Below are 13,795 nucleotides of genomic sequence, written 5' to 3' on the forward strand. Positions count from 1 at the left end.
AGAACTTCCGAAACAGAAACAGAAGATTCAACAATTGTCTGGAAATGCAAACAATGTGTGGTATGTCACCTTCTGTGATGGAAGAGTCTCATGGTTCCACTGGTCAAAATCTAGTTCTCTATCGCTATAAAAAGCGTAGAATTTGCTCACTTGTTTGTAGAGCTCCATTTGATTTTATAGTGCTCCCTGAAAGTTTCACAATCCACCTGTGGCACGCTGTTTCATCTTCACCATTCACCTCGGATTTCATGGCTGCGTTTGCTCCTGGTGAAGAGCTCGTCCTCTATGCTACTATCCCCCTCGCTCTCAATGCGGTGGTGAAGCTGGGAGCCTTGGACGAGATAGCAGATTCGGTCCTCTCTGCTTCTGAGATTGTTTCCCGGATTACAAACAACCCATCTGCGAATGTTGCGTTTCTGGACAGAACTCTCCGAGTTCTGGCAACTTACGGGGTTGTGAACGAGACCGTTGTGCAGGGGGAGCGCAAGTATGGGCTCTCCGAGATAGGCAAGCGTTTTTCTCCAGGAACGAAATTGGCAGCGCGTGGTTTGAGTGTCATGTGCAATCACCGGATCTTCCTCAAGCCTTTCGAGCATCTTGCCGAAGGCATTCTTGATGGTGGCGAGCCATTCCGCAAAGCCCACGGCAAAACCGCATACGAGCTTGTCGCTGAGGAGCCGGAATTCAACAACAGCTTCAACCTCTGCATGGCCGATCATTCCAAGAGGTCCAGTGCTGTGCTGCTGGATTGCTACAAGGGGTTTGCAAGCATCAAAACTCTGGTCGATGTTGGTGGCGGGAATGGAGCATTGCTGTGTGACATTCGAACTCGCTATCCGCATATCAAAGGCATAAATTTCGATCAGCCCCATGTTGTTTCTCAGGGAATTGCATCTGAAGGTATCCTCTCACAGATTTTTCATGCTCGATCATTCAAGCACTCTTTGTTTACTTCTTCCAGGAGTGGAGCATGCTGGTGGCGACATGTTCGGATCAATTCCCCAAGGAGATTCAATCATGTTGAAGGTAAAGGATCCAGAAACAAATTCTCCTTGCCAATCTGTTGTTTCATTCCTTTCTAGTGGATTCTCCACAACTGGAACGACGAACAGTGCCTGAAGATCCTGCAAAACTGCTACAAATCCCTTCCTGCTCAGGGAGGGAAAGTCATTGTCGTGGAAGTTTTACTACCTTCTGAAGCTTATCAAGCTGCCAGTGAGTTTGAGCTGCGAATCGGACTGCTCCTAGATCTTGTCATGATGGTTAATTTCAACGGCAAGGAGCGGACCTTTGAAGAGTACCAGGCGCTCGCCGAACAAGCTGGTTTCAACAAAGTGCATCTTGTCAACGTCTCCAATGGACTAGCAATTCTGGAGTTTCACAAGTAGCAAAACAGGTCACTTTTGGCTGTCACCGTAACACAATGAAATTGTTTTTAACTTTTGATGTCGAATCATTCATTCATTTATATATGCCCACCATGAAACATGAAATCAAAAGATTTAGAAATGTTATTTTGAAGAAGATTGCCAATGTAGTCCATGTCTTCCCAAATCCATATAGAAGACAAGAGGACTATACAGTCATGATTATAAGCACCATTAAATTTAAGCTGTGTTTAAGCTCAATGTCAATTTCCTAGTGGGAGAATATACTTTAGGATGGTTTTGCTCAGCTCAACAATTTATGTGCCAGTCAGTATTGGAAAGTAGCATTCATTCATATTCTGTTTACATGGCCTCATGGCACCCCCCCAAGAAGATGTGACCTAGGGATTTAAATAAGCTGCATAAATGATTGTCTCCATAGTAGATGTTTTCTGTTGTCTCCACCTAAAGTCACCCACTTAGTCTCTTGTGCTTTTAGCCTGTGACTCACTGTTGCCCTTTGGGTAATTGTTCATGTAGTGGTCACAAGTGTATACATCATGTCTATTAGAAGGGCTTGGGCTTCTATCTCTACACAATTGCATTGCCTATTTTGTATTGCCAAGGATGACATGAAGGTTAGAGCCCAAGGGGATAAATGGTTTTGGATTTGGTCTTGGATTCAATTTTAAACTTGTTCTAAGACTCATTATTAGACTTGGTTTCATCTTATTCAAAATTTTTATTGTTTTGATTGTGATTTCAAAATCCTAAGCCTTGTAAGCCTTGAGTCTAAACACAAGCTTTATGTTGCTCTAATTGGTGAGGTACCCTCTTCTTCGTGTTAGGCCACTAGCATATCAAAATTGTGCCAGACACTGTCTGACATCATTTTGCATACAAGTGTTAGATACAGAGAATTGGTGCTCATATGATTAAAAGTGTATGGGACCCTTATTTCGTAGCACAATAGGCTTAGAGTTCGGCTCCAAATTTATGTGTGTTACATTTGGTATTAGAGGAATTGTCATAACGATTCCTATCCAACTTATGTCGGAATTTTTGACTCAAGTTGCATATACAGAGACTTTTTTAGTAGATTTGAAGCGATATGTGTAAGATTAATTGGATTCCACCATTCGGTAATATGTTATATGTATGTTCAGTTATTGAAAGAGGCATGCATGTAGCTGGCGAGATGGTGAAAAAGAGCCATATTGATGACATTGAAACCTCTAGACGGGAGAATCAACAGGAAGAAACTTTTGCTAAAGATGCTGTAGAAGAGGTTGAGACCGAGTCAAGAAGAAGAAGAGCTCGATGCTATGGCACTACAACATATGACTCAAGATATTGAAATTGAAAATTTATGAAAGGAAATTCACAAATTGAAGGAGAACAAAAAGAAAAAGAAGAAACCTAAGATAGCTAAACCAACTAAACCTAAACAACTAAACTTCTTTTCAAATTTTGAGGATGATGAAGTTTTGCAATTGCCCCCAGTTGCACACATTTCAAAGTTCAATCTTCTGAAACCACTTAATTTCAGAGGCATACTGGACTATCAGGTTTTGGAAAATTAGGTTTATGATATGGAAAAGCATTTCATACTGACAAACATAGATGATTGTACAAAAGTTGCATGCACATACTCCTTTCTCACCAATCATGCCAAAACTTGGTGGCACTAGATGTGTGCTGAGAAAGGGTAGACTAGATGTTGGACTAAGATGCAATTTTATATCCGTGAGGAATATTTGACGGATGATCTTGATGTGAGACTTCACGCAAAGCTGTGGCAGTTAAAGCAGCATGGAGACCTTATGCATTACATTAATGTGTTTGCTCGGAAGTGCATTATGATTACAAATATAAGTGACGAAGATGCTTAAAGTTACTTCCTGAAAAGTTTGAGTTCACTTTTTCACAATAGGATTTAGAAGTTTAATTTGAAGACATACTTGGAGTGTAAAGAGGCAGCACAATAAGTTGCTTTTAGTCACTCGCTCATGAAATAGTATCAGCAGCCATATGCTGGTATTTTAGACAAGAATAAGAACTCTGGGAATAAATAAAATGAAATATAAGGGGTGGAATGAAAGTTTTGCCCTGGAAGCTCACAAGCATGTAAGCCACAAATTTTTTTTTCTAATTTGCCAGCTTACCTTGTTTATCTGACTAATAGTACCTTGGCTTTAGTTAAGTTCCCTTGCCAAGGTTCTTGCCTATTGTACCAACTCTTACTTGGTCCTACTTGGTTTTAGCTACTCATTACACAAGCAACAGAGCATTAGCCATCCATCTACGGATTCCTAAATTTCTCTCAATCCCCCTCCCCAGGTTAGATTGGACTTAAGGTTCGGTTACACTCCCCGCAGGCACAAGCAACCAAGCACACCAAGCCTCTAGGTTCCTAACATCCCTTGGCATAACAAGACTTGATCATGGGATCCTTTAAATCCTAAGCCTTGGGTGTAACACTTGCTTCGGGACGCTAGGGCAAAACACCGTAGCATGAGCCGTAAGATACTCAAGTGGGGCACCACTCCATATGAGCTGGGAGCACCAAAGTCGGTTTCCCTTCCAAGAGTGGGAGTTGCTCTTGAGCACTTCCTTGGGTAGCACCTCTAGCACCACCCAAGTCCATGCTCACTCCCACCCAAGGCCCCTCGGTCCCAATCTCAACCTCAAGTCAGTTTAGAAGCACCATTGGAGAGTTCCTTCAAAATTAGTTCCTGGACCTCACTATCCATACTATACTTTTAGGCTTTCACCCTTTGACCTGTATTAGTACTTGGACTCGGTCTCGGATTTGATCTCGAACCTATTTTCGGACTCGGTCTTGAACTCGATCTCGGACTCAACCTCGAACCCAATCTCAGACTCGACCTCAAACTCGACCTTGGACTCAATCTCAGACCCGATCTCGGATCTCAGACTCAGTCTTGGAGTCAACCTCGGACTCGATCCCAGACTCTATCTTGAACTTGGTCTCAGAATCGGTTTTGGACTCGATCTTAAACTCTGTCCCATCCAATGAACTCTTTATCATTTTAGTTGTGCTTTTGGGAATCTTTTAGCTTATGACATCTTGGGGAGTTGATTCCTTACAAAGCAATGGTTAACAAAAGTGGTGGTTGGTGACCACTAGTGGTTTCTTTTGGTCTTAAGCCCTTTATTCTTCCTCCTGGTGGGTACAAGCAACAATAACCTATGAAACCTACTCCTAGCGGAATGTCAATAGTACAGTTGTAGTACTCAATACTATATGAGTATGGTATGGTATAAACTCATACCATACCATACTCAATACTCAATATAGTATGAGTTTATTGCCCTTACCATAAATAAAGTGTAATATTGTATGTGCAAGGGCAATTAGCCTGGATATTGTGCCCCATGAAAAAAGACATCCTTAAAGTCTAGTGGATGACTTTAAAAGGGACATATAGCTCTATCCACCATATATCTAAACAGCACTTGATTCCTTGTGTAATAGAAGTAATGTTGATTGTCAAGAAGGCAACCTAAAAGATACAAAAGAGAGTGACACTTTATATGTGTAGAAGGATATTGTCAAGGAAGTTGAGTTTGGTGCATGCTCCTATAACACTTTATAAGAGAATGCTATTTAAAGTATTATGTACGATGTGTTATTTGTGGAGTCATAACTTGTTGCCACAGCTTTATACAAGGGTTTCTAACAATACTTTGCAATCCTTAACAACATCTCAAGTAATGTTATACTGTAGGTTTTTGGTGGAGGATATGGTAGGATCACAATTGAGGATTAGCTTGTGGCATGTAATAGCAATAACTTTTGCTTGGATGTGCATGTGCTTATAGTGGTTGTAAAGTAAACATTGCAAAACACAAACTTTAGGAAATTGTGTGGTTGTGGTAAAACATGTGGTATTTCTATAATATCCTTATTAATGAGTGGTGCCACTATATTGCAATACAAACTCAACTATAAAAGATATTGAATGTGTATCTCTATACCTCCTTTCGCATTCCTTCAATTGAAACATTCGTGTTAAAATATAAATTATTTAATAGCCATGCTTGGGTGATAATTTGTATAGTATATGAAATCTAAGTCTATATGTGCTTTTCAAGTCATTCCAAGAAGCTTGTGAAAATAACCTCATGCAAGTTATACACTTGCCACTTATTCCATATATCAATGAGGCATTCTTTATTTGTTATAATAAATATGATCTTGGAATACCATATGACCTTGAATTATATCTCCTTCAAAACGTACTACCAAAAAATAATTACTACTAGTTTTGTAGTGTATTATATACAATACCTAGTTGCGGATAGATGACTTGCACGTGAATATTTTTTCACCCTTTCATGCATTGATTATATCAAGTTTAACTTTTTTGAACTCTTTTTTTATACATTTACTTTGAACAGCCATATTTTAAAAATATTATACTCTTATATTAATGGCATTTTTTTATTTGTCAACACATGCATGACTATATAATGGGTCTCTAGAAGAGGCTAGAATACTACATATATAAAAAGAGTTAGCTTCTATATATAATTCCATATAAATATAAACCCTAATCACTAATTTCCCAATAGACTGTCCAGGCAAGAATAGGAAAAATATAAAAACACCACAATGCCATAGGCTTTTGATATTGAAAGATATATATGGTATCAATTCTAGACAATCACTCTTTCAAAACATATGTGAGTTAATGGGGTGGCTATTATTCTATAACCAACTTCTCATAACTCCCCATTAGCATATATGAGACCCTACATTGTAATATTCTTGCATTGCAGCAAAATTTGCTAAAGAATTACTTTCATCCCATCTACACCCTTGATTGGATATACTTTTTTTCAGCTCATGTTTTTCAAATGCCAATGGAATGTACTCTAGTCTACATTGATTGTAATAGTGAGATTGCCTACTTTATAACACCTTTTCTTTCATCTATGCAATCACATCCTTGTGTATAGGCATCTTTACTATATTTAGAGCTTCCTTAATGGCACACTCAATCTCCTATCTCATAATAGTAATAATCTTGTGAATATTAATGATAAAGAAGTTGAATTCAATAAACTCCTTAAGTTCATCCAAGAGTTCGTTGGATAGCTTCATGAATAAAATATAATTTATCATCCTGAATAATACACCAACCACTTTATTATCACCTCCATACTTATATTAAATCTTAAAAAACATCTCTCATAAGAACTCTTATTAATGAGTAAGGCGGCCTTAAAGATTTTTTTAACAACTGAAATACTAAAGAGACTAATGGTTTATATTTATATGAAAGTTTGATTCATATAGATAATATTCATAGCAGCAATCACAACATACAACTCCTTATTTTAAGTAGGTTAATTCTATTATGTAGCATCAAACTTGTAACTCATGTATGTGAAAAAATGCCCAACTTGAAGCAATACAACCCCAATAGCAATGTCACTCACATCTCACCACAAAAGGCTTTTTAGGATAAGAAATCTTTAATAGACACAAATGCTGAAATATCATTTGACACTTTTCATCTCAACTATGAATAGTAGCATGTTTTGATGTGTTCTAAAGAACATTAGTCAAGGGAACTAACTACCTCATATGTGCATTTCACCAACTCTAAAGTATTAATTAATGGAGTATCACTATTTTTTGTCCATCTCTATTACATTCCCATCAACATTAATACTTAGAATAATGTGCTCCCAATCAATCCTTAGTTTTTGATTACAAAACCATTCCTTCCTAAGAACAACATTTGTGCGACCAAGATTCATAATTTAGAATGACAGATGGTTGAGATTTCTTTGAATAGTCAAAAGAACACTTAAAGCCCATTTACAGTAAACATAAGTGCTTCATTTACCATAACCACCTTGTAGATTATCAAGTTCTTTTCTAAAGTTTCTTCACTATGTTAAAACTTAAAAAGTTGTGTATAATATTTGGATTGAAAAGAATACTAAATGCACCAATTTGAATGTCCCCTCAAGGGGCTTTCACAAATTGATTATGCATGGAATTATTGAGCTCTAGAGAGTTGATACAAACTCAAGAGTTTGGTTTTTGAACTTTTGCCAAAGGACCATAACAAATACTTAAGTCATTTCCACAATAGATTACATAACATTTATGTTATAATTCAGTGCAAAACAACAAAAATTTAATCTTTTTAAATTACATTACACCTTCTTTTAAAGTTCCTCACCCCAAGTTAGCTCTATTGAGGGTAAATTAGGTTTCTTACCTTAGCATGCCTTAATATACCCTTGAGTTTCCCTTTGACCAATGTTAACTAGCACCTAATAATTTTCTTTGATCCTTTCACAAGAGGATAATATTCATTTTGATGTCCAACATTGTGGCAACTAAAACAATCACTTTTTACCTCTCTTTTTTCTATTGATCTAAATAAAGCTTTTTAGCCTCATTGCCATCTTTATTATTCGATTATTTCTTCCTTAAATATGAAGTATTGGTTGGCTGGTCATGATTTTGACTACCGTAGACCATCCTATTGACTAGAGTTGACCAAGTTGACTAATGTCACTAAGGCTCAAATCTTTTCAATCCGCTAAGTTTAAATATTTGAGGAAACATTGCATCTTTAATAATTTATTATAAGTGTTTGTGAGATTAATGCAAAGATCACAAAATTTGTGGGTATACACATCCAAAGACAAAGTCCCTTACCTAATCTTTAACAATTAATTTATGAGATCAACTTTTTCAAACTTTTTGATAAATGAAGTGAGAAAAACTTTTTCCAAGAAGTCAACTTTATATTAGCTTTAATGTAATTCTTTTGCCATGAAGAAGTATGATCTGTAAGCTTTATCACAAAAAAATCAATCTTTATTTTGTCTTCAGAAGGGTTATGAGATTAATAAGGTTCTCATAATTCCAAAATAACAATCAATCTCCTGGCTATAACAAACATTTAGTACAATACTATAATCCTTAGCGTGTTTGATGTAACAATGATAATCACAAACATGAAAATTAAGGGTCAATGCAAAACATGAAATCCTTAATAAAATTGATGGAATCCTTAATGTCACTCTGAACCTTAGTGATTTAGCATTCTTGTTACATGATAATATCATTAAAAGTTTCTTTCTACTACTTTGATACTAATAAAATTAACAAGGAGTGAATTGTGGGCATGGCTAGTTCAAAAATTCATTTAACATTCCATATGAATAATATTTACACTTTAATAATCCATCATCCAAATCCCAAAGATTAATATTGGGAAGGTTAATCTAGTTAATATCAAAGATTAATGAAGATATGCTGTAAGACAACTCAAGAGTTGTTGATTCAGTGGAATGATTATATGGGAAACTAAAAATGACATGAAAAGAGTGTTTCTAAGTTTTGGTTATAACTTGGATAAAAGGGCTATATTGCCTCTTATTTTTATGACCAAAGCCATATTGCTTTTTTTTTCATAATTATTTTTCTTGACATTTTTATTCCATGGCTGTATTACATTAAACTCTCTTCATGTGAAGCTTATTTAACTTCTCAAGGCTGCCATTCATAGATATAGTTCATAATGGAGGGGTGAACCACAGGAATAATCTAAGAATATTCCGGGATTTAAGGTGGCTCTGAGATCTCTATGAGCTAAGTATATACTTAAGACTACATAAAAAGTATGTTTCACTGTTCTATGTGTTTTATTGTATCTTAGTCACATAAAACATAACTCAGAATTTTCAGTTCTTGATATCCCTAAGGGGTGTGTATAACTCTACTGAAGATTGGTGTTACAAGGCTTCCAAAACCATCACTTCAAGGGGATCACATTTTTCCATCAAAGTTTCCTCCCAACCAAAGTCAAAGTGGGACTTCAGCAAAACTTTCATAAAGCCTTTTTTTCTTTACTTCTTCTTCTACAGTGATGCCAAGAAAGAATTCGTGGAACAACTGGCTCATCTGGAGAAAGGCACTCATTCCAGGCAAGAAAAATCCCAAAACTCTAAGAGTGAAGCTACATGGTGATCAAACACATGGTTTGATTATAAAATCAAGTTTGTTCTTACAACAAAGTATTTGACGTGTAAGCGCGTGTCCCTCCCCCGTGTGACGACAACCCCACGGTGGAGATTGAATCGCGCACGGGAGTTCTCCATCCTAGCCGTCGAAAGCGTTGTGTAAAAGCACTCTTATTTCCTCTCTGGCGTTCTAGGGTCTTTATCTCGTCTAGTGATGGCTCTGGAGTGGGGAGCTCTGGCTCTCGTCGTCGCCGCCGAAGGAATCTTGTTACTCTTCGCTACATTCCCAGGATCTCACAAATTTGTCAAGGGAATCGTCGCCGTCCTGCGCAGCGCGCTCCAGCCGCTACTTTCGATCGTCCCCTTCGCGCTCTTCTTGCTCCTGGATCTGTACTGGAAGTATGAGAATCACCCACGTTGCGAGGGGCCGTCGTGCACTATCGTGGAGCGCGAGCACCACGCCAAATCCCAGATGAAGAGCCAGCGAAATCTCCTCCTCGTCATCGCCGCGCTCTTCCTCTACTGGGTCCTCTACCGCGTCACCGCCATGCTCGTCCGCATCGATCACCTCCAGCGCAAGACGAAGATCCAGAAGGATGGAGACGACGAAGACTCGGATTGAAAGAGCAATGCTTCCTTTTTTTTTGTGTTTAAAGTGTAATACATGAAATTTCTTCCAAGAACCCTAAAGCTCCAAGTAGTAGCGCCAAGCCATGGCGGTAGGGTTTTAGCGCTCGTAGATAGGCGCGATCGAAGCGCCGGGCAAGCGCCGGGGCTGGGTAGACCATCGCCATGGCTGGAATGTGAGAGATTCCAGCTCTTTTTTCGCGTCGCAATGGTGATAGAATACGTCTACGAGGCCCTCACGGATGGCCTGGTCGAAGAACCGGTGATGGTTTTGGATACGCCGGCCAACGATGCCAAGAGATTGTGCGATTTCGAGCTGGAAGAAAAAATCCAAAGATTTACGTCGCACACACAGGACTCATCGCTCAAGGTGGACAAAACAAAGCTTGTTTCGTTTCTGGATGCCTTGCTCGCAGAGAAAGCCCGGCGGGAGAAATCTAAGGTAAGCGTCGTTTTGGTTTCGTTCCAGGCTTGAGATCTTTTCTTTGTTTTTTTTTTTTTTTTTTCGTTTTTGCGTCGAACAGGAAACTGGAGCAACATCTTTGCAACAGGTATCGATTTTTTTTTATTTGTTCTGTTCGCTTCGTATGCTTCTGATGGAGTGTTTGATCGGTCGTGCAGATCACTGAAAAACGTTCGTTTTAATTTGCTGGAAGTTAAGCAAGTTTGAGAATTTCCATTTTTCCTGACCAAATTTCAGGTTGCATCGGCTCTGATCGAAACACACCTATTGACACAGGTAGAAACTCCAAGGTATGGAATAGACGAAAGTTTCAAACAGTGATATTTGTTTTTTTCGTTACAGGAAAGAAAAGTTGAAATCAATCTCTCGAGGGGACTTAGCCCTCCAAGAGCGTTCGATTCGGAACTAAAAATTCTCAGGTTTCAACGAGGAAGGAAACAGAGTCCTGCCACCGAAATGCCTAAGAGTTGTTCGAATGGTCTTTCTTCCAAGTAAGGTTTCGTTCTTTCGCTTTTTGGTCGGGCCTTCTGACACTGGTTGATAAGAACAACCGTGGCCGAACGGGGTAAACAACATCGTTTCTCTCCACAGGTACTCGGGTGAGGGTCTTTGAAGAGCTATACAGTTTTTCAACGTGATGTAGGTATTAGATGCCGAGGAAACTTCTGCTAGAAGGAATACTCGTTCGTCTCCGGTAAGCTTTGACGTATTGCGATTAATCTATGTACTATTTCGTTCAACTCATCAGGATACGGTGGTTTTGTTTTCATCTGACGATGAAAACGAGATCAAAGTCATGGAACCTGCCGCTATATCCACAAGGAGAACAAGCTCGCGCATTGCAGCGAGAAGGTCTGTACAGTTCATCTGTGAAAGTTACACATTGGTTTCGTTTTGTCAGGAAAATGGACTTAAATATGAAAATTGCATATCCATCCAAGTATGTTGTTTTGCACGGATGACAATATCATTCTAAGAACTTATATTTCTTACAGGGATGACCCCGACGCTCTTGAGGTTTATTATGGAGACTTTAGTCGTTTACAACCAGCGGAGTTTCTGAATGACACAGTGATCGACTTCTACATCAAGTGCGTTCTCTGCATCTTATGTTGCTTGCCACCTATCTGACCCCTGCAATACCCATCAGGTATCTCCAGAGGGAAGCTATAGATGCGGAACGCAAAGAGAAGTTCCATTTCTACAGCAGCTTTTTCTTCAAAAAGCTTAGCGAGGCATTCGACACTGAGGTACACAACTTTGTCCGCGTTGTAATGCTTACAGTCGCAGTAGGCCAAACAAGTAGAAGCATTTTCCAAGCTACGGAAGTGGACAAAAGGAATTGACATTTTTTCGAAGTCATATCTTTTTCTCCCAATCAACGACAGGTAAGTTTTTTTATTGTTCACAAAATTTTACTCTCTCTCTTTTTTTCAGGTTGCACTGGAGCTTGGCTATCGTCTGCTTCTCCCTGTCAGACGGGGGATTGACGCCATACATTTTCCATCTTGATTCGCTTGACAATGGACACTCTAGCAGGGAACTTTTCAAATACATTCAAAAGTTTGTCAATATTTCGTGTTACTAGATTTCCTCTAAGTTCCTCTCTTTCGTTCTACTACAGGTATCTTGAACTGGAACATGCTCAAATGGAGACAGCAATCGAAATTAAATGGCGTGAAACTGTGAAGAAAAGAGTAGAGGTGCGGCTCATTTCATGCTTTTCTCCTGTTACATTGTTATGTTTCAGGTACCTCGGCAAGAGAACGAGTATGATTGTGGGCTATTTCTCTTGTATTACATCAAGCGTTTTGTGGAAACCGCTCCTCTGCCTTGCAAGCTAACAGACACAACAAGCCTGGTATTAAGCTTGTTCTCGATTCTATTGTATTGGAACGAACTTTCGTTCTTATGTGTTTCATTGTTTTCTATGCAGTTTGGCAAACGCTGGTTCAAACCTTCCGATGCTTCGATGTTGCGATGGACAATCAGAGAAATTCTAGAAAACCTTTTCGAAGCGACAAGTCCTGAATGACGTGGTCTAACAAGGTACTAAAATCCTTGCGGAAGTTCTTTTCGTTTAATGGATCCTTTGTTTTTAGATGCACATATGATTCCTGCGAGCCTTGGCGAGCATTTTTCTCCCCTCGATCAGAGGTAGCTCTTGCGGTTTGCCAATGAAAATTAGCGTCACCCAGTTCCAGAGATTTTTTGTCCAACAGGAACAATGTATATGGTAGCACCGGAATTCCTGTGAGCGATGTATTTATGAGAATAACACATTACTAGTCTTCCCTTGTTGAAAGCTCTACATTCTGGCCAGCGTTTTGCGAGTTATATGTAATGACGCCGATTCCAGCAACAAGGTGTTTTGGCTCTGATATGATCTAGCTCTATTTCTCGTTGTTTTTCCTTCTTTTCTAACTCCCTTTTCATTTCAGCAACCTGGTGAACACGCGAAGTGGAAAGCTATCCAAAACGAAGAGAGAAAAGGAAAAGGGTACCCGTATGTTGTCCTCCATAAGCTGTTTGAGGTAGTCTTTCTTATGTTGGATTCGTCCCATGTCATGGTTTAGAGAATGTGGAGCAAATCTGTCACAAAGTTTCCACCAAAACGATGAAGAAAATGGAGAGGTTTGGATTTCTTACTTGCTTAGGTACTCGTTGTAGCAATTCAAGTCGTGATCTTCGTGGGCTCTCCGGATCCTCTCGGACTCTTTGATCTTAAGTTGCTCTTCCATGCAACCTTTGAGCTCCTGCCTGGAAAAACGCTTGGACAAACTTCTTCCCTGGGGAAAAAGAATGAAATTCTCACTTACTGACGCCTCCTTGTCTCGTCCCGGTTTGGCGAAACCCGCTGCTTCACCTCCGCCTCCTTCATGTAATACTTCTCCTGCTGGATCTTGAGGAGCTCCAACTGATCGTGATACTCCTTGTCGATATTCTGCCAAACCAGAGGAAAATTTTCGACGATGATCGCGCGAGAAACAGACACTCACCTCTTCATTCTTGGCGTAGGCGATGGCCGATCGAGGCCGCCTGTTGAGAATGCTCTGCCGGCACGGCAACATCGCTAGAGGATCCTCGATTCCTTCTCCTTCCTCCGCGCGGCGCTATAGAAACCCTATCCTCCCGCCCATTCGCCCTAAAATTCCCCCCCCTCGGTGCTCAATGCTCTCTTCGTTCGCTCTTCTCAACGATCTTCTCCTCCATTCGACCAAGAGACGCTGCGTCACAGAATTAGGGCTTACAAGACCGCGACACGTGTCAACTAACTGCTTAATGTCATGAGCCCGGGAAAATCGTACGGCACTGCCCA

At 39.6% G+C, this 13,795-nt stretch overlaps 4 protein-coding genes across 6 annotated transcripts; 3 read left to right on the forward strand and 1 right to left on the reverse strand.

The window, feature by feature from the left end:
- Positions 1-248: 248 nt before the first annotated feature.
- On the forward strand, positions 249-1,388 carry LOC9652342 (caffeic acid 3-O-methyltransferase). Its single transcript, XM_002966174.1, has 3 exons — positions 249-900; positions 962-1,026; positions 1,083-1,388. The coding sequence occupies exons 1-3, from the start codon at positions 249-251 to the stop codon at positions 1,386-1,388; spliced, it is 1,023 nt and encodes a 340-aa protein (XP_002966220.1).
- Positions 1,389-9,558: 8,170 nt separating this feature from the next.
- LOC9652343 lies at positions 9,559-10,069 on the forward strand. The gene has a single exon (XM_002966175.2). The coding sequence runs from the start codon at positions 9,601-9,603 to the stop codon at positions 10,006-10,008; it is 408 nt and encodes a 135-aa protein (XP_002966221.1). The 5' UTR covers positions 9,559-9,600; the 3' UTR covers positions 10,009-10,069.
- Positions 10,040-13,121, forward strand: LOC9652344 (ubiquitin-like-specific protease 1D). 3 transcript variants are annotated; one of them, XM_024671379.1, is made up of 18 exons: positions 10,040-10,455; positions 10,538-10,564; positions 10,635-10,647; positions 10,714-10,766; positions 10,819-10,967; positions 11,022-11,067; positions 11,120-11,170; positions 11,225-11,328; positions 11,378-11,416; positions 11,472-11,567; positions 11,627-11,726; positions 11,770-11,864; positions 11,914-12,039; positions 12,101-12,179; positions 12,227-12,337; positions 12,413-12,525; positions 12,579-12,842; positions 12,918-13,121. In XM_024671379.1, exons 1-16 carry the CDS (start codon positions 10,051-10,053, stop codon positions 12,509-12,511), a joined length of 1,593 nt encoding a protein of 530 aa, XP_024527147.1. In that variant the 5' UTR covers positions 10,040-10,050; the 3' UTR covers positions 12,512-12,525; positions 12,579-12,842; positions 12,918-13,121. The 3 variants fall into 3 exon arrangements, with proteins under 3 accessions (XP_024527147.1, XP_024527149.1, XP_024527148.1); XM_024671381.1 differs by lacking the exon at positions 12,918-13,121 and having other exon boundaries at positions 12,579-12,633; positions 12,699-12,787; XM_024671380.1 differs by lacking the exon at positions 12,918-13,121 and having other exon boundaries at positions 12,579-12,633; positions 12,681-12,781.
- On the reverse strand, positions 12,791-13,578 carry LOC9652345. Its single transcript, XM_002966522.2, has 5 exons — positions 13,476-13,578; positions 13,296-13,420; positions 13,126-13,236; positions 12,981-13,068; positions 12,791-12,921 (listed from the first exon to the last, which is right to left on the reverse strand). The coding sequence occupies exons 1-5, from the start codon at positions 13,545-13,547 to the stop codon at positions 12,811-12,813; spliced, it is 507 nt and encodes a 168-aa protein (XP_002966568.1). The 5' UTR covers positions 13,548-13,578; the 3' UTR covers positions 12,791-12,810.
- Positions 13,579-13,795: the final 217 nt, after the last annotated feature.

This window comes from Selaginella moellendorffii, unplaced genomic scaffold, assembly GCF_000143415.4.
Source record: "Selaginella moellendorffii unplaced genomic scaffold, v1.0 SELMOscaffold_7, whole genome shotgun sequence".
Classification (NCBI taxonomy): Eukaryota; Viridiplantae; Streptophyta; class Lycopodiopsida; order Selaginellales; family Selaginellaceae; genus Selaginella; species Selaginella moellendorffii.